This window comes from Natator depressus, chromosome 2 (genome assembly GCF_965152275.1).
Source record: "Natator depressus isolate rNatDep1 chromosome 2, rNatDep2.hap1, whole genome shotgun sequence".
Classification (NCBI taxonomy): Eukaryota; Metazoa; Chordata; order Testudines; family Cheloniidae; genus Natator; species Natator depressus.
This window is the reverse complement of record NC_134235.1, coordinates 176,681,190-176,701,854: the sequence shown is the minus strand read 5'-3', so window position 1 is coordinate 176,701,854 and position 20,665 is coordinate 176,681,190. Positions and strand designations below refer to the sequence as shown.

Here is a 20,665-nt window from a genome sequence, read left to right as displayed (position 1 = left end):
TCATGTATATCAAGAAAAACAAAAATTTATCTTTTGATATCTCCAAGCTAACAGAGGGAGTAGGGAAGAAGAATGCACCACCAGAAAATGTGTGAATCAGATGCAATCTCAAGGCATTCAAAAATAAAAAGTGAGCTCTTTTCTCCCACAATAAAGGCAATTTAAAAGAGCCATGTTCAATCCATAAGGGGTGGCAAGGAAAAGATGACACCCGGGTCTGCAGACACTATTCCCTACATGCTGAAAACATAGGAGGGAATTTCTTCAAAACTGAGATGAATTGGCTGGCATGTATGGAAGCCCTGATAAGCATCAATATACTGCCTCTCAAAGAAGTTAGGAGAATAATTCAAAATATCTTGCTTTTGATTAAGTTAGATAAAAAGTGAACTGTGCAGACTCTGAACAGAGCCCTTATTTTTTGGGGTAGCTTAAGAATAATGAAGCATTAAAACAGTTACAACAAAAGTGAATTAGGTTTCTCTTAATATAGGGCAGTTCGTACATGCACAAATCCCACAATATATATTTACAATTCAAACTAATCCATTAACTTTTTATTCCATTACCAGTAGTTTTAACCTTTACATTTATTTTAAAAACAAAGAATATACCTCTTAAGGTAAAATTGGATTTAAAGTCTGATCGATAAAAGTTTTTAAAGATTTTTTTAATTAAATGTGAATCTGATTTATACAGCTCAGTTAAATTATAGCATATTTCTAAATTTCAAAAGACAAAATGACAAGGTTGTTTTACAAGACACCTTTTATACTTAAGGTATTATAAAAAGCTTTATCACACATTATCAAGCACGTTCCTCCACATCTGAAATAGCACTTGGTCATGCCTGAGCTCTGGGAACTAAAGATCAGATACAAGATCCTCACATCCATTCCAGCCCATTTAAACTGGGTGAAAGATCCAGATTACCCCAGGGGAGGATTCCCCCAGTGCAAATCACTATGGAAGACACTATGGAAGGCTGCCTTCTGAAATTCCCTCACAAGCTCTCGTGTATGGAACATGTAGAGGGCAGGGCCGCAGCACTGCAGATATTTGAGTAGCACTGTCACTCAGACGGCAACCCAGGGAGGCTGCCTAACTTACACAGCCCCAAGGGCTTGTCTAAATTATGCCAGGGGCCACTGTGGCCCTCAGAGCAACCCAGGATTGGGAGGGCTCAAAGATGGCTTAAAACCAATTTAGGCTTGCCACTACAACAGTTGCTTGAGTTAGTACACTTGATTTACTGCACTCAAGCTAGCCAAGCTCAAGTGAGATGGACCAAAACGTGACACATTCCATTTACACAGTCTAATTTGTTAGCAGCTGAGGAATTACAATTCGAGCTGCTGCATGCCCACTACATTACCAACTCTCATGTCCACAGCATTGCAGCTTCAACTCATCCTCTTCAACAGGCAATTAGCTCAAGCTAGACATTTTTGCACATGGACGAGAGTTGGGTTAGGGGCAAAACTCAAGTTATAGCTCAAGCTAGTGCTGCAGTGAAGACAAGCCCCTAGTCCTCATCACCTGGATTGCAAGTTCTGTGCTATACCTCTACGAGGCACAGCACAAAATCCCTCCTTTTCCATGTATTTCATATACTATGTTGCAAAATTAGCTAAAACACAGGCTTAACTAAATGAAAATGAGCCAATGATGAACACACATTAACCAAAATACATGCAAAACCACAAGAATATACTAGGGGAAAAAAACTTGCCTTCACAGCTTTCAACAGGACTAAGCCCTTCTCCTCTGTTTACAGTCCAGCATGTCTTGGTCTGAAGACCAATAAAATCCATTACCCCTGTGTATATGCGGTACCAGCTGGCGAGGACCACCTGTGTAGAAAATAGGATTTGAAGTTTCTAAGTAGGAACTTAGATTTAGAGATTATCTCAATACCTACGGCAGCCTTTCAAACAGCCAGGAACTAGTAAAATGCCATGAAAGTGTTTCCAAGACTCTACATTTTTAATTTCTACAAAACTAAGGATTTTTGAGATGATTCACTCTGAATACCCAACATAGCTCTATTGCTCAGCATTAGTCTTAACACTATACCTGCTTAACATCAGAAGTCTATATACCCATCAACCTAAGGCAGTGGTTCTCAACTTTTCCAGACTACTGTACCCCTTTCAGGAGTCTGATTTGTCTTGTGTACCCCAAAGTTTCACCTCAATTAAAAATACTTGCTTACAAAATCAGACATAAAAATATGCAAGTGTCGCAGCACACTATTGCTGAATAATTGCTTACTTTCTCATTTGCACCATGTAACTATAAAAATCAGTCGGAGTATAAATATTGTACTTACATTTCAGTGCACAGCATATAGAGCAGTATAAACAAGCCATTGTCTGTATGTATGACATCTTAGTTTATACCGATTTCGCTAGTGCTTTCTATGTAGGCTGTAGTAAAACTAGGCAAATATCGACATGAGTGGATATATCTCCGGGAAGATCTTTACATACCCCTGGTTGGGAACCACTGTATTCAGAACCATGTAGGAATTGGTATATTTGAACATTTTATGGAAGGAGCTCTATGAGCCAACTTTGCTTAGCAGATGTCTCTCAGATGGTCCCAAATTTTTCCCACAAAGTTGGCAAAGCATGCATAGAGCAAGCTGTCAAACAACAAAGTATCCAAATACCCTAGTCACACCCCTCTAATACAAGATCAAATTCATCTGACCAGGATACCTCTAGATATCTGATACAGAGAGATGGTTAACATGAAACTGAGACATCTCTTTAGGGAAAATAATCACACAGACATGAAGAACTGCATAATGTTCTTTATGGATCACTAAGTAAGGAGAACACGATAAGGCTACCTCTTGGCATGGCCAGAATAATAGTAATGGACAAATCCTAAGTTTTGTATTAGTTTTTACTCCCTTCTTACTCAAGCTAATTCCTACAGAGCGAATTGGAATTTATCTTACTAAGGACCTCAGAATTTGCAATAATACCACACTTCCATAGTGCTGCCTTCCATTCAAAGATCTTAATGCATTTTACAACCAAGAATGAATTAAGCCTCAACACTCCTGAGAGATAGGAAATAGATTTTCTATCTGTAAAATGGGGATAATACTAAGGCACAAAAGTTAAGGCAAGACAGAAAGTCTGGATGGAACTGAGAATTGAACCTAGGCTACTCATCACTGAGATCTGTCTTTTAACTACAGGTGACCTTTAATCACAAGGCTATCATTTATCCAATTGCCATCACAAAGAACATCTAAACTGACTAGAGGAAAAGCAAATTCTGAAGTTCAAGAATGTCAGGCACACTCATAATTAAAGTTCCAAATGAGAACTGTGACCTAACATAAGAGGTAGTTCAAATTTTGTGCTGGAAATGGCCCACCTTGATTATCGTACACAATGTAAGGAGAGTGGTAACTTTGGATAAGCTATTACCAGCAGGAGAGTGGGGTGAGAGGAGGTATTTTTTCATGCTTTGTGTGTATATAATAAGATCTTCTAAACTTTACACAGTATGCATCTGATGAAGTGAGCTGTAGGTCACGAAAGCTTATGCTCAAATAAATTGGTTAGTCTCTAAGGTGCCACAAGTACTCCTTTTCTTTTTGCAAATACAGACTAACACGGCTGTTACTCTGAAAACAGTTCAAAGGAAGTTGCACTTCAGGGATGAATCCTGGCCCCACTGACGTCAAGAGGAGTTCTGCCACTGACTTCAGAGGAGATAGGATTTTAGCACAGGTTCCCCTTTTGTATCTCCTTTGTATGCACCAGAAGAAACAAATCAACTTACATTCTTAAAAAGGACATTTCCCTTTTTCAGCCCTCCTTGCAGAAACCTGAGGCTTGTGGGAATTAGATTCCTTAGCTACCAACTCTAATGTCTCTCAAAGGACTAAATGGTCGACCAGATCTTAAAGAGCCACTGATATACTTTTGTCATGAAGTGTGTCAGCCGCTAATGTTACTGAGTGCCGCTGCACACTCAATAAATACTACAGAGGAGATTCTCAAACACCCTTGGTGAGGTAAGTATCTTAGTTAGGCTCCTTTGAAAATTCTGTCTGACAGACCCTGCTGTTTCATCAATACTTCACAAGAAATTCTATTTAAGTTGTAAGTGACCTTTATCAGGAATAAACTCTTGAGTCCATTCAAGGGCTGCACTAGTTTTAATTATTATACACAGCTACTCATGTACGTGGTACTAAACACTAACAATATTCTTGTCAAAGGCTTCCTTAGATGACATGGCTAATGATTAAGGCTACATTTTAGTCACTGGTATTTTTAGTAAAAGTCATGGACAGGTCATGGGCGATAAACAAAAATTCACGGCCCATGACCTGTCCATGACTTTCACTATACACCCCGACTAGAACTTTTTTGGGGGGGGGGGGGCGGGGGAGAGAGGCTTCCCATGGGTGCCACGGGAGGGCAGTCCAGGTGCTGGGCGGGGGGTGTCAGGCGGCGCATGGCCGGGACCCTTGCTGGTGCTGGGGGGAAGAGGGGGCGCAGTGGTGCTCGGCCTGGGACCCCAACTGGTGCTGGGAGTGGGGTGGGGGCTGGCGGGGCCTGCAGGCTCCGTACCTGGCTCTGTGCCTCCCCCCTCCCAGCATCAGCAGAGTTTGGGTGTGGGAAGAGAGCAGGGGGTTAGGGCACGGGACAGGGTGAGGCGGGCTCTGGGTGGCGCTTACCTGGGGGTCCGTTCAGAGCCCACCTCACACCATCCCCTGCCTCAACCCCCTCCCACACCCAAACTCTGCTGCTGGGGGGAGGAGGGCAAGACTGCCCCAGCAGCAGCTGGTGTGACTGACGCAGGTACTGCCTGAACTGCCCCTGAGCCAGGCGCATTGGCTGCTGCAAAAGTCATGGAGGTCACGAAATCTGTGACAAACTCGCAGCATTACTAATGATTGATGTAAATGGAGGAAAATTAGATGCAGGAAAACTGCTGTGTCAATCACACATCAATAGCCTCTTAGCTACCTGGACCACATTCAAATACTTTGTCAATGAAAGCTTGGGATCTGGGTTATGCCAACAAGATTCCAAAAGGATCTACATAGTCTACATTTCTTGCACTGTAGCCTATTCATGCTCTTATAGCATGGCCACCACTGTGTATCTGATTGACCCAGGTCTTGATGTCCTCATTTACGATACTTATTTGCCATCTTTCATTTTAACCACTAATTGCAGATTAAGTATACACATTTGATCAGGTAGGCTCAACTTTGCTAGGTCACTCTTTAGCTGAAGTCAAAATTCTCTACTGCTTCAGAATGAAAGGAACTTTGTATCACTCAAGCAGAACAGTGTATAAATGTTATACACTGGCATATTTTGTAACCAAAGGAGGGGAAAAAAATGTATGAGGAATAAAGTTCCTATTCTGTATATAAGCTAGATTCATAAAAAACTTGATTTAGTCAGCTGATGAAATAGTCTCAAATATTAGTAAATACAAAGTAATAGCAGGCAGTGTGCCCTAAGAGATCCATGTTTTGCATTTATTTCTCAACACAGAAGTCAAACTATGATTCATAGCTCAAGGTCAGAATCTAATCTAACCTCCTGCATACCACCAGCCAAAAATCCTCACTCAGTGATCTCTGCATCAAGCCAATAAAGAATTGTTATTTACTCTACAGTAACTGTGGTCCTTTGAGATATGTTGTTCACATGCACACAACCTGCTCACCAACGGTGCCTCCTAAACGGTTTCTTAAAGAAACTGTTGGTGATGTGAAAGAAACAGGTTACCCTGAAGTTAAGCAGCATCACCAACCTGCCAGTCTTCAGGAGAGGGAAGAAAAACAAGAAAACAAGGGAAGAATGAAAACAGATTGCAGCTGAAGAGTGGAAAATTAAGGTGTGAAAAATGTCTACAGTTTGATTGACTGCTGCCTGCTTGAAATCAGTTAGGGGGTACACCCCAGAGGAAACCAAATTATAGAAACATATAATAGCTACCTAATTTAAACGAAGAAGTTACCATACAACACTTAGAAATCTTCCCTGAAATATACATTTAATTATATTGTAACTGAATTTTTCTGTGCTATAGCAGCATCACTCTTTTCAGCACAATTTTTACTTTCTAAATAAAACACTAGGACAGGGATCGGCAACCTTTGGCACGTGGCCTGCCAGGGTAAGTCCCCTGGCAGGCTGGGCCAGTCCCCTGGCAGGCTGGGCCAGTTTGTTTACTTGTCGTTTCTGCAGGTTCAGCTGATCGCAGCTTCCACTGTCCGCGGTTCACCGTGCCAGGCCAATGGGGGCTGCAGGAAGCGGCGCAGGCTGAGGGATGTGGCAAACCGCGGCCAGTGGGAACCGCAATTGGCTGAACATGAGGACGCGGCAAGTAAACAAACCGGCCCGGCTCGCCAGGGGGCTTACCCTGGCAGGCCGCATGCCAAAGGTTGCTGATCTCTGCACTAGGACATTAACCAGAGTTTTCACAGAAACAGGTACTCCTTTCAAAATATGGCTTACCTCTGGATAAAGATTGAACCTTTTTAACGTGTTAATCACCAGAGGATATTCAGTTAGTTTATCGTTCATAATCATCCACATTCCATTCCAAAATGATGGTGCTTCAACAATCGTCTTGAAATAGGAATAATAAAGGCCCTAAAAGGATGCATAATTTAGCAGAAATTAATCAGGTAGTACCATTTGTATTGTCCTACATAAGATTCCTTCTTTTAAGTGGAATTCATTATTATAAGACTCAGATAAAGCTAGTCAGCACAAATACACAATTTTCCAAGTTTCTTCATGTTAGTACCATTTCGAAACTCAGTTGGGCAAAACACCCAGAGAACTTCCATTTTGTCTCAAAAGAAGCATGAAATACTACAGAGAAAGGTAGTTAAAAATATTCCATGCAGTTAGGACATATGTTTCATTAACAAAGTGACAGAGAAACTGGTAAATGCGGGTAAATGTTCACTTTTTAAATGTGTGCTTCATTAAATTAGTAACTTTATAAAGTTATGAAATAGGGTATTTAAAATTTTACATATTTTATTGTACATTAGGTCACAATATCATGTTTAAAATAAAATATTTTTGAAACCCATTTTAAAGGGAACTCAATTTATATATGAAATTGGTACCTCAAAATTAACATATATATTTATATGTTACTTATAAAGTATTTGTATGTGTTATTTTTTCTTGCTGTGGAATTTTGGAAATTATAAGATCAACTATTCCAGACAAGTTTTAAAGACTACAGTGTTGCTTTTTATTTAAATTATTTAGAAGAAAAAAAGATCTAACCATTTCAGTGCGAAAAGCCATCTCTCTTTCCAGCGTTGAAAGGTGAGAAAAATGACGGTCATTTTCAAAAAGAGTTGTAATATGACACCTGCATGAACAAAACCTATTCAGTTTCAATGTTCAGGTTTTGAAACCAGTACTGATTTATACACACTAGGAAACTTTTAGTAAATATTTTCACATCAGAAAACACAGCAGACCTAATGCAGCTACTGTAATTCAGTCTGCTGTTGTACTGATGATTACTTTCCACTCTCCTCTCTTCACACTATCCATTTTAAGTGAGTTAACTAAAATAAAGAGAATGTGAATCTACAAGGGTCTCTTGCAATACCATTAAAAAGGGATTTTTTTAAAAAAATCAAATGCTTATATAAAAAATATTTTATAATAAAGCGCAAGAGACACGTGGATCAAAAGCTAAGTGCTCTTAGAATGAGCAAATCTGACTTCAGGGAAGGAAATTCTGATGTATGCCTACCAAATCAGTGAAAGATTAAAAAAGTGGAGCAAATGCTGCAATTAAATGGAAGTACTTTATATTTGCCCAGGGAAGTTTTCCCTGCTCAATGCCTTTTACTAAAGTACAATTATGTACCAGTATGAGGATATCAAATGGTGATTTTAATCTTAAAAAAGGATACAGATCGTGAGGGGGAAAAAAAAAAAACCACTTGCCAGAGGAAATATATATTTTGCCTCTGCAAGCATGCTGAGTAGGGTTGGCTCCTTCTCTGGAAGAGAGGGGAGAAGAAAGGAACAGAACAGCCAAGTGACACTATCCCTTTATTAGGAGGAGGGGGGTTGCAAGAAACACAGCACTAGATACTGTTAGTTTTGGGGGGTTTGTTATGGGTTTTGGGGTTTTTTGTTTTGTTTTGTTTTGTTTTTTTTGGAGGAGGGAAGAAGGAGGGCTAGGGGAGCAGAATGGCTGGAGTTGCTAAATTTTTTTCCACAGATACGTAGAAAAGCAGTCACTGATCCTTTCACAGATATTGCTGCTTTTAAAAGTGGGGAGTGAGACCTGGAACTGAGGTCTTAGGAAGAACAGTAGTAACTGGGAGGCCAAGAGCCTACTGTGCACACAAGAGAGCAAGAAGAAGCAGAGAAGCCCTGACAAGAGGCAAAATGGGATACAGAATTAGTACATTTATTAATGGGCAGAATTAAATAGGGAACAGAAAGGATTTATTTGGGGGCCCTCATAACTGACTGGATGATAGGAAGGAGTACCAGTGAAAATATGCATGGCTTTGAGGGTCACAACCATATAGGTATTTTTCACCCAGACAGTAGACTTAGCCCTTGAAAGATTTCCCCCTAAACTTTTTGCCCAAGTCCAGAATCACAAAAACAGAACAACTCTATGTTAAAGATGATGACTTTCACTGAAAGGAAAGATATGAAGATAATGGATAAATTAGTCACCCCAGTGGCTTATCTATCCATTTATCTATCCTTATATATGATGCTTCCCGTTGTTTTAAAACGGTAATATTTCTAATTACTTATATCAACCTTAAGCCAATAAAAATAATCTTACCAGTGTAAAACTCCTGCTAAAGCAGCTGTTTTAAAAAAAAAAAAAAAAAAAAGGAGGTAAGTGTCTTCATTATCAAACATTTAAACTTAAAAAAATGTTCTTTAAAATAATTACAGATCAGTTATCATGGGCTTGCAGACTGTGCTCAACTCAGCTTCTAGGAGAAGGAAGGATAGGAATAACCTGTGCTGCTTTTGAGATGAACTTTTTTGGCCAACACTTAAACATCTGGAATTAAATGGACAGTATTAATACATAATACTTCAATACATACCATGGATCATTCAAATGGACCAATCAGAATTCAAGCCATTTATTTCAAAAGGCAAGAAAGAAAAATAATAAGCTGTAAAAGCCAAATGTCACATCTAACTTGCTGACACAGTACACTTTATACATCTAAGACAGCAATACTAGTCAGATTTTTTTAAAGTAATATATTCTACCGTTAGCATCTTGTATGTCACAAAATACCTTGCACTGAACAAAAACTAGAGGCAAAACAGTCTGTATGACTAAAGGAAAATACATATACATTGTGTTTGTTTTATGTTGAAGAAAAATGTTACTTACAATTACTATGAAAATCTGTAATGTAAATGTCACAGAAAAACATTCCTTCCCCAGCAAACAAAATGCAGCTGAAAAAAACATCTGACAATGACGTTACATGCAGCTTTTAATAAAAACTTAAATGTTTGCTCATATAAAATTTACACTCCATCCTTAAATTTAGAGTATTTTTACAAATACTTCTGGAATAAATTACATATAAGGGTAGTCTGGTAGTCCCGGTCTTATTTTTGAATTAAATTCAATTTTACAGTTTCAGCTTGTCACAGATTTTTGTACTGACAATGTTTACATGCATTCTAGTGGAAAACTGGAAGTTTTGATTGCAAGGGAAGCTATACATAAGGTGGGTCAGCAATGTAACAGCTAATATTTAAATCACCAACAGTATGTTTTAGAGTTAATTATGCTGAGAGGAATGGGGCAGTTCAAAACTCCACAAGCTATTACATCAGTCTGTTTGCAAACTCAGTAAGACAACACTGCATTATTGTATATTCAGTTAACCTTAACATGTTTTCTCCTCAACCATGATGGCAAGAAAGCTTAGATTCTGAAACAAAATTATTACAAAGAGTAGATTCCGTGACGCTGCAGAATGCAAAGGTTTTTGAATATAATTAGACCCACTAACTTAACCTTACATACATCTACAATGAGCAGTGTAAAGAGAAAAGATTCACATAGTTACATACATCCTGTAATTGTTTTTCACAATGCATTAAAGCCAATTTTACAGTATTTCAATTTTAAAACTGAAATTAATTACATATTAAAACAAAGCACTGAAATAGTGTTTCACTTCCATCAAAGGTACTATATATATTTCATACAGAAGCATATTCTTTAATTCAGCAGAAAAAATACATTCACTCACATTAGGTTTTACAATAATTTCTTATAGCTCTTTTATTCAACTTCACAAATGCCATTCTTTATTGTGTGTATATGATGAAACTAAGTCAATAATATCATGCTTGCTTGCAGTCATTACCTCCATATCTGCATTTCAAAAGGTGGTGAGAGCAATTTTGCTCTCTTACACCATTGTAAATTGAGTAGCTTCCTTGACTTTAGTGGAATTATTCCAGATTTACACAAATGTTTTCCATTTACAGATCTGGGCCCAGGATATTTTAAATTACATCAGAAATATATACTTAGTATATTTATAAAAAAGGTCACCTTAGTGTAACTTGTGAGAAGTTCAAGGAGATTAGAGAGGCTATAAAAATAAAAAACTCAACAATGGGAGATTTCAACTATCCCCATATTGACTGGGTACATGTCACCTCAGGCTCAGGACGGGATATAGAGACAAGTTTCTTGACACCTTAAATGACTGCTTCTCGAAGCAGCTTGTCCTGGAACCCACAAGAGGAGAGGCAATTCTTGATTTAGTCCTAAGTGGAGCACAGGATCTGACCCAAGAGGTGAATATAGCTGAACCACTTGGTAATAGTGACCATAACATAATAAAATTTACCATACCTGTCGAGGGGGGAAACACCACACCAGCCCACCATGGTAGCGTTTAATTTCAGAAAGGGGAACTACACAAAAATGAGGAAACTAGCTCAACAGAAATTAAAAGGTACAGTACCAAAAGTGAAATCCCTGGAAGCTGCACAGAAACTTTTTAAAGACACCATGTGGTGAGGCGGTGTGGTTCCCTGCCGCCCTGGAGAGAAACAAGCCTCTCCGGACACCAGAGTGGGCGGAGCCAGGGAGCTCTGAACCCACACCCCAGAGGGTCAGGCGTTGCCCCGGAAAGATAAAAGCCCAACCTCAGGGCTCACTGGGTAGGCAGCTGCCAGGGAGGCCAGACACCTCCAGCCTAGCTCGCAAATGGGAAAGCCCAGCGGCCTGCGGAAAGCCCGAGGACTGGCCCACCCTGCCCCACGCCAGCTACCCAGAGGAGTTGCCAAGTCTACCCCTGGCCAGCTATCCCGAGGATCCCCTGGTGCTGGACCCCCCTGAGGACCTCACCCTGACCCAGGTACCTCAAGAGGGGGAGTCTGGACGTAGCCTGGGGGCAGCCGACCCTAGTCTGGCTGCAGCATTGCCAGAACCCATGTCAGTGTGTTGCAGCCAGGATCCCCACTGACACACCAGCGGGTCTTCTGCCGCTGCTAGGGCCCCGGGCTGGGATGCAGTAGAGTGGGAGGGCCTGTGTCCCCCTGCCACCCAACTCGCGGGTGGCACTCTCCCCTTCTCCCAGGCCCTTTGGAACCTAGGGCCTTGGCCTACTGTTTATATACTGTTGTTGCTCAGCCCTGCCTGAGGGCCTGAGCGCCTGACTCACCAGTGCCCTGCCCTGACCCAGGGCCTGGGCTTACTGTTGTATTTCCACCTTCACAAAGGCCACGGAGGAAGGCTCATGCAGTCGGACTAATTCCCGGCAAGACCTATTCCCCAATTTGGTGAGGTGGTGGGGTTCCCTGCCACCCCAGAGAGAGACAAGCCCCGGCTGACCTCTCTACACACCCTAATAGAGGCTGAAATTAAATGTATACCTCAAATTAAAAAGCAGAATATGAGGACCAAAAAAAGTGTCACTGTGGGTAAACAACGAAGTAAAAGTAGTAGTTAGAGGCAAAAAGGCATCCTTTAAAAAGTGGAAGTTAAATCCTCTCGAGGAAAATAGAAAGGAGCATAAACTCTAACAAATGAAGTGTAAATATATAATTAAGAAAGCCAAAAAAAAATTTGAAGAACAGTTAGCCAAAGACTCAAAAAGTAACAGCAAAATAATTAAATACATCAGAAGCAGGAAGCCTGCTAAACAACCAGTGGGGCCCCTGGACCATCGAGATGCTAAAGGAGCACTAAAGAGCCATTACGGAGAAACTAAAGGAATTTTTTGCATTGGTCTTCACAGCTGAAGATGTAAGGGAGATTCCCCAACCTGAGCCATTCTTTTTAGGTGACAAATATGAGGAACTGTCCAAGATTGAGGTGTCATTAGAGGAGGTTTTGGAACAAGTGGATAAATTGAACAGTAATAAGTGACCAATATCAGATGGTATTCACCTAAGAGTTCTGAAGGAACTCAAATGTGAAATTGTAGAACTACTAATTGTGGTATGTAATCTATCATTTAAATCTGCTTCTGAAGCAGATCAGTGGAGCATAGCTAATGTGATGCCAATTTTTTTTTTTTTAAAAAAGCTCTAGAGGCAATCCCTGCCATTACAGGCCAGTAAGCCTAACTTCAATACCAGGAAAACTTGTTGAAACTATAGTAAAGAACAGAATTATCAGACACATAGATGAACACTATTTGTTGCATCCGACGAAGTGGGTATTCACCCACAAAAGCTTATGCTCCAATACGTCTGTTAGTCTATAAGGTGCCACAGGACTCTGCCGCTTTTACAGATCCAGACTAACATGGCTACCGCTCTGATATTATTTGTTGGTGAAGAGTTAATATGGTTTTTGTAAAGAGAAATCGTGCTCCATCAATCTACTAGAATTCTTTGAGTGGGTCAACAAGCATATGGACAAGGGTGATCCACTGGATATAGTGTGTGGGGATTTTCAGAAAGCCTTTGACAAGGTCCCTCATCAAAGGCTCTTAAGCAAAGTAAGCTGTCATGGGATAAGAAAAGGGCAACAAAAATATTAGGGATATGGAACAGCTTCCATCTGAGAAGAGATTTAAGACTGGGACTTTTCAGCTTGCAAAAGAGACGACTAAGGGGGAATAAGATAGAGATCTATAAAATAGTGAATGGCATGGAGAAAGTAAATAAGGAAGTGTTATTTATTCCTTCTCATAACACAAGAACTAGGGGGTCACCAAATGAAATTAATAGGCAGCAGGTTTAAATCAAACAAAAGGAAGTATTTGTTCACACAATGCAGTCAACTTGAGGAACTCTTTGCCAGAGGATGTTGTGAAGGCCAAAACTATAACTGGGTTAAAAAAAGAAAAGTTCATGGGGGATAGGTCCATCAATGGGTACTAGCCAGGATGGGCAGGGATGCTGTCCCTAGTTTCTGTTTTGCCAGAAGCTGCGAATAGGTGACAAGGGTAAACCATTAAATGATTACCTGTTCTGTTCATTCCCTCTGAAGCACCTGGCATGGGCCACTGTTGGAAGACCGGATACTGGGCTAGATGGACTTTGGTCTGACCCAGTATGGCCATTTTTATGTTCTCCTGTTGTAATGCTTTTAATGCTCTTATTTGGAATATTAAAAAACCACCCAATGCTCCATTCTTCAAAGATTTATGCACATACTAAATCTTTGAGCTCAACAGAACTATTTGGTTGCTTAATGGGACAACATCCATGCTTAACGGTAAGCACATATACACATTTTTTCAAGATTTAGAAATAATTATGTAAAAGGACTCTATTGCAGCAGAACTTGAATGGCATACTAGCATTCAAGCATAAACATGTTAGCATCCAAGCATAAATATGATTTGGGAATGAAGTACTATTGAAAAGGGAAGCCATTCTTAAGTCACAACATTTGGCACAGATCTGCCTCCAGAACAGAGGCTGAGATTTCTTCATACAAGTGTCAAAATTTACTGGTAAATGACTTATGCTTTCAAGAACTCAAGAAGGAACAGCAATCATATTGTAATTTGTTATATTCTGTCTTGAAACTTAATTATGACAAAAGAATAAGGGTGAACTATTTTTCAGGCTCACTATATAAAGATTTATTGAAAATTCAACTGGGTGAGGTTTTCCAAGAGTTCAGCTCCCAGTGAGGCATCTAAATGAAATGACCAGATTTTCCAAAGAAAGGACAATTGAAGCTGCAGGATGCTGAGCACTTTTAGAAGTCCTGCAACTTCATTTAGGTGCCTAAATAGGAGCTGAGCTCTTGTGAAAAATCTCACTCCAATAGTCGGTGCTTAGTACTTTTGAAAGTCTGGCCCTTTCAAGATTAAGATTAAACCAACAAAACTGTAAACCAAGCTTTTGTCAAATGTTCACATTTTAAATCAGATTTTGAAGTAGACCTCACATATTTACATTAGTATGGATTTATATTCTGTAGAAATAAATGGGTATGACATTTATACTTGGACCATTCACTTGTTAGCCCTGGCGTCACGGCCAAATTTCAGCTCTGAAAATAATATTCTGCCTGCCTAAATCCCCTCTGAAATTTCAGCTGAACAAACTATTCGATTCCTGCCTGAAACTGGTTGTTTAGTGTTGTTTAGCCTTTTAAACAACAGTTGTATTTCAGTCTAAGAGGATGCTGTATGTCATTGGTGAATGAAATGATTTATTGACAATTTACTTATCAATTACGTCGTAATAACTTATAAAAATGCAAATTTCTTCCTATTTCTCTGATACAATTTCTTCTAGAATCTAGCCAGGTTTAGGAGATATCAGTAAATATCACCCAAAATTTTACAATACATTGAAGTTATTTGGTGTTAAAATAAGATTAAAGATATTTAACAGATAAATAATTTGATGTTTGTTGATTTTACTTTAACTTTAAGATCCAGCATTTTCATTTAACATAGCAAACAGGTATTTTACAATGATTTCCAGTAGTGTGGCAATAAATTTAATTTTTGTCTCATAAGCATAGTATGTCAAGAAATCATCTTCCTCTCCCCCAAAATATAATAAGTTTGATATTATATCCACATATATTTAAGTGCTCATAAGCTAATAATGCCAACTAACAAAGTGTTCCACAGATTACGGTATTGAAGCAATAAAGGTCACAAGCCAGGGCATTTCTTGGAAAATAATGACTGGCTAAAAGAAAGCTGATCACCCTAAACTTCCATCTTAGGCCATTAACCTCAGCCAGTTATTAACTTCTCCCACAAGTGTCCTGGGACAATGGTGTTATAAATAAATTAAAAAATTTGAAAAATATGGGGCTATTTCCCCCTCCTTTTCCAAAGTTACATACTGAACTCGTACACTAACAGAGTAATAATTTGTAAGTTGTTAGGGGAAGAGGATGTTTGTATGTTAAGAATCAAAAGATCTAACTGACTGAATAATTAGTAATTTATTACAAGTTCCAGATGCATTTCTAGGGAATTATGAAAAATCAGAAGTGTACACACATATGCATATGTTCATACATATATGCACACCTAAAAAAAAGTAACAAGTATCAGTCGAATACAAGTGGATGGGAATCTGGGAGGCAGTGACCATGAGATGGTCGAGTTCAGGATCCTGACACAGGGAAGAAAGGTAAGCAGCAGGATACGGACCCTGGACTTCAGGAAAGCAGACTTTGACTCCCTCAGGGAGCGGATGGGTAGGATCCCCTGGTGGACTAACATGAAGGGGAAAGGAGTCCAGGAGAGCTGGCTGTATTTCAAGGAATCCCTGTTGAGGTTACAGGGACAAACCATCCCGATGAGTCGAAAGAATAGTAAATATGGCAGGCGACCAGCTTGGCTTAATGGTGAAATCCTAGCAGATATTAAACATAAAAAAGAAGCTTACAAGAAGTGGAAGGTTGGACATATGACCAGGGAAGAGTATAAAAATATTGCTCGGGCATGTAGGAATGAAATCAGGAGGGCCAAATCGCACCTGGAGCTGCAGCTAGCAAGAGATGTCAAGAGTAACAAGAAGGGTTTCTTCAGGTATGTTGGCAACAAGAAGAAAGCCAAGGAAAGTGTGGGCCCCTTACTGAATGAGGGAGGCAACCTAGTGACAGAGGATGTGGAAAAAGTTAATGTGCTCAATGCTTTTTTTGCCTCTGTCTTCACTAACAAGGACAGCTCCCAGACTGCTGCGCTGGGCATCGCAACATGGGGAGTAGATGGCCAGCCCTCTGTGGAGAAAAAGGTGGTTAGGGACTATTTAGAAAAGCTGGACGTGCACAAGTCCATGGGGCCGGACGAGTTGCATCTGAGAGTGCTAAAGGAATTGGCGGATGTGATTGCAGAGCCATTGGCCATTATCTTTGAAAACTCATGGCGAACGGGGGAAGTCCCAGATGACTGGAAAAAGGCTAATGTAGTGCCAATCTTTAAAAAAGGGAAGAAGGAGGATCCTGGGAACTACAGGCTAGTCAGCCTCACCTCAGTCCCCGGAAAAATCATGGAGCAGGTCCTCAAGGAATCAATCCTGAAGCACTTACACGAGAGGAAAGTGATCAGGAACAGTCAGCATGGATTCACCAAGGGAAGGTCATGCCTGACTAATCTAATCGCCTTCTATGATGAGATTACTGATTCTGTGGATGAAGGGAAAGCAGTGGATGTATTGTTTCTTGACTTTAGCAAAGCTTTTGACACGGTCTCCCACAGTATTCTTGTCAGCAAGTTAAAGAAGTATGGGCTGGATGAATGGACTATAAGGTGGGTAGAAAGTTGGCTAGATTGTCGGGCTCAACGGGTAGTGATCAATGGCTCCATGTCTCGTTGGCAGCCGGTGTCAAGTGGAGTGCCCCAGGGGTCGGTCCTGGGGCCGGTTTTGTTCAATATCTTCATAAATGATCTGGAGGATGGTGCGGATTGCACTCTCAGCAAATTTGCGGATGATACTAAACTGGGAGGAGTGGTAGATATGCTGGAGGGCAGAGATAGGATACAGAGGGACCTAGACAAATTGGAGGATTGGGCCAAAAGAAACCTGATGAGGTTCAATAAGGATAAGTGCAGGGTCCTGCACTTAGGACGGAAGAACCCAATGCACAGCTACAGACTAGGGACCGAATGGCTAGGCAGCAGTTCTGCGAAAAAGGACCTAGGGTTACAGTGGACGAGAAGCTGGATATGAGTCAGCAGTGTGCCCTTGTTGCCAAGAAGGCCAATGGCATTTTGGGATGTATAAGTAGGGGCATAGCGAGCAGATCGAGGGACGTGATCGTTCCCCTCTATTCGACATTGGTGAGGCCTCATCTGGAGTACTGTGTCCAGTTTTGGGCCCCACACTACAAGAAGGATGTGGATAAATTGGAGAGAGTCCAGCGAAGGGCAACAAAAATGATTAGGGGTCTGGAACACATGACTTATGAGGAGAGGCTGAGGGAACTGGGATTGTTTAGTCTGCAGAGGAGAAGAATGAGGGGGGATTTGATAGCTGCTTTCAACTACCTGAGAGGTGGTTCCAAAGAGGATGGTTCTAGACTATTCTCAGTGGTAGAAGAGGACAGGACAAGGAGTAATGGTCTCAAGTTGCAGTGGGGGAGGTTTAGGTTGGATATTAGGAAAAACTTTTTCACTAGGAGGGTGGTGAAACACTGGAATGCGTTACCTAGGGAGGTGGTGGAATCTCCTTCCTTAGAAGTTTTTAAGGTCAGGCTTGACAAAGCCCTGGCTGGGATGATTTAATTGGGGATTGGTCCTGCTTTGAGCAGGGGGTTGGACTAGATGACCTCCTGAGGTCCCTTCCAACCCTGATATTCTATGAAATACATTTTTTTTTAAATTTGTATTTTAGCTTGCATAAAGGATTTTATTATTGGCTTACCTGTGCTCTCATTTAAGTCAACACTAAACATTACTGTCAAGCATCAGAGAGGTAGCTGTGTTAGTCTGGATCTGCAGAAGCGGTAAAGAGTCCTGTGGCATCCGACGAAGTGCGTATTCACCCACGAAAGTTTATGCTCCAATACATCTGTTAGTCTATAAGGTGCCACAGGACTCTTTACCACTAAACATTATTGCAAATCCCATCCTAGATGTTTATTTGTGAGAGTGAGTGGTTGTGCGTGCACAGGCACCAGAGATACACACACACAATGCAATAGGAATGATAACTAACATGCAAAGAAGCATCAGGGTTTCCCCCCTAAATTACATTCCAGACAAACTTGGATATAGTACATTTTTATAAAGCAGTGAGACCTTAAGAACTGCTATGTTTGTCTCCTTACCTAGGATAAAAGTGAACCATATCTTGCTATCTGCTCTCATGATGAAGGCCCCTTTTCCTTCAATAAATACTGTAAAAAGAAAATAACTATCTTAGCAGTATTTAGTTTTAAACTTCAAACAATGAAAAACAATCTCATTTAAAGAGACTGTTCTCAGGCTGCACCATTAATATTCTATAGCCATCTTGACTTAGCTTCAAAACAGCTGAGATAAACTGGACACGGAGTGAATAAACCTATTTAAAAACAAAAATCAAGACTATAATAAATATTTTATTTCTACAGAGTGCCTGAAAAGTGTTTTTAAAAACACTTTGGACAAAAGAGAGAATACTTAACAAAATAGCTTTGCATTTGAATTGTACAACTTTGTAGCATAAAGTTTTGACTTTTTTTCTTTTGAACCAACCAACCCCCCAGTCCTTCATCAAGGCACAGTCAAGTGCCAGGTAGATTATCCCAACAGCAATGAGGCTAAATAAAATTAACGTTTTTTTAAAAAAACGTAGTTTCTGATGCTGTATAAATGGTGTGTGATGTCCTGTATTGTCTTCATAAAAACCTTCAACATTATAAGGTTTTTTTTTCTCCTACTTCCTCACGACTACTTTCAGGGTCCTTTCTCCTTGGGCAATTGACTCTAGAGCTGGAACAGTGAAACTGACCACACACCTCTGACTGCTGTCAGCTCCCGTTAAATATACGGGGGGCGGGGAATAGAAAGAAACGTTTCCCCTCTACTTTTTCAATTAGAGGGTTACCCTGAAACACAATTTCCAGGCAAACTGGTTTCCACCCTGCCAGCGGCCCTTGGGCAGCGGGGAGCGCTCCCCAAGCAGGGCATATGTGTGTGTGTGTGGGGGGGGGGGGGGTTAAAGCCTCTCCTGCCCCAGGGGCTGCGCTGCCCGTCGGGGAGGGTGGCTGCGGCAGCAGCGGCCCAGCAGCACCCCAGTGTGCTGGGGAGAGGAGCACGGAGACGTGGCTGGGAGAGGGGCCCCGAGGCTGATGCCCCCTGAGGGGAGCAAATCCCGTTAACCCCGCTTCCCAACGGGGGCACAAGATGGAAGCGGCTTTGTGCACAGCCAGCCCCCCGCGCCCGCGGTCCCGCTCACCTTGGAGCCCGTGTCTCCAGTCCCGGAGCGACCCCTCTTGGCCCAGGCCCAGCATCGCCCTCACCCTCTGGGCCAGGGGCCGGCTGGGCTTCTGGGGCTCGCTCTTGGCCCCTTTCCTCCCGGCTCCTCCCTTCCGCATAGCGCCGGCCCCGTAGGACAGCTGCCTGCCCGGCTGCTTTTGCTGCAGCCCACGGCCGCTCCTGGGGCTCGCTCCGGGCTGGGGCGCCCCAGCGGCTTGGGGCGGGGGCGGCTGAGCGCCGGGCGGCTTGAGCGGCGACTCTTTGTGTCTGCCTCGGGTTTGCACGACCATCTCCGCATAGTCCCCGCGAGCGGGGGCGGGACGGGCTACGGGCGACGCCCCGGGGCGGTCACCCGCCGCTCCTGCCCTGCCGGATCTCAATCGCTGGCGCTGGCCCGGGCCGCGCCGCCGGCTCCGCCCCGGAGGCCACGTGGAGCAGGCGGGGCGCCGGGGCCGAGTCTCGCTCCCTCCCCGGCACCGGGCGTTCTGCGGGGAACTGTCACCGCAACGGCCGGACGCCGGGCCCGCCCGCGCGCCGCCCTCGAGGCCAACGGCTCTGCCCCGCCTTCCTCTCGCTCCACCCCCCGCTGCTCTGACCCTGACAGTCCCCCTCCCCCAGCCCGTGCGGCTCTTCCTGCCTTTGCCCCTTCTGCTCCCCTGAGCCTCCTGCCTCACTCGGGCTGCTGGGAGGCTTCTCCTGTCCCCTGGCCGCCGTGAGCCCCTCCTCGGGGCTGCCCTCTCCTCCTGCCCCACCTCTGTTCCTGGCTGCCTCTTGCTTGGTGGATTTCGTTAAACCCTTTTCTTTAATTCAATAAACTGGGACAGTTTAGGCTTTAGGTTGCTTTTAAATGTCACCTGGGGGCGGGCAGTCTCGCTTTGTTCCTTGGAGCTAAATTGTCAATTGCTCCCCGGCCAACGGAGATGGCTCCCCTGGCCCTCCGCTGTGTGGCTGGCTAGGGTTTACGCGATCATTTATTACAGCGATTGCAACAGCTTAGTTATGTCCTCCCACAGCTTTGAGATCTTTGTGAGGTTTCTGAGGGCCAAAGGCTCAACTGGTGTAAATATGCACAGCTCCAAAGAAATCAGTAGAGCTACACCAGCTAAGAATTTGGACCAGGATTTAAAGTCTCTGGCTTTCATGGCAAAGGATTTTTTTTTTTTTCAAATGGGTTTCAGTGAGTCATTTTAAGCTTCACTCTCTTAAAAAAAAAATCTCACTCATGCAAATTGTCACATCTAGAGAACACTTTATAGCGTGTACTGT

The 20,665-nt window shown here is 42.2% G+C and overlaps 1 protein-coding gene across 4 annotated transcripts in view; it reads right to left on the bottom strand.

Annotated features, from left to right (window-relative positions):
• The window catches only part of DPY19L1 (dpy-19 like C-mannosyltransferase 1), a 96,544-nt gene extending 76,750 nt beyond the window's left edge, over positions 1–19,794 (bottom strand). For all 4 annotated transcript variants that reach the window (XM_074945351.1, XM_074945353.1, XM_074945352.1 and 1 more), the window contains exons 1-6: positions 19,380–19,794; positions 18,268–18,336; positions 8,848–8,872; positions 7,305–7,392; positions 6,513–6,650; positions 1,733–1,853 (exon numbers count right to left, since the gene is read on the bottom strand). In XM_074945351.1, coding sequence (XP_074801452.1) covers positions 1,733–1,853; positions 6,513–6,650; positions 7,305–7,392; positions 8,848–8,872; positions 18,268–18,336; positions 19,380–19,689 — 751 coding nt within the window. In that variant the 5' untranslated portion in view covers positions 19,690–19,794. The remainder of the gene's footprint in view (positions 1–1,732; positions 1,854–6,512; positions 6,651–7,304; positions 7,393–8,847; positions 8,873–18,267; positions 18,337–19,379) is intronic.
• Positions 19,795–20,665: the final 871 nt, after the last annotated feature.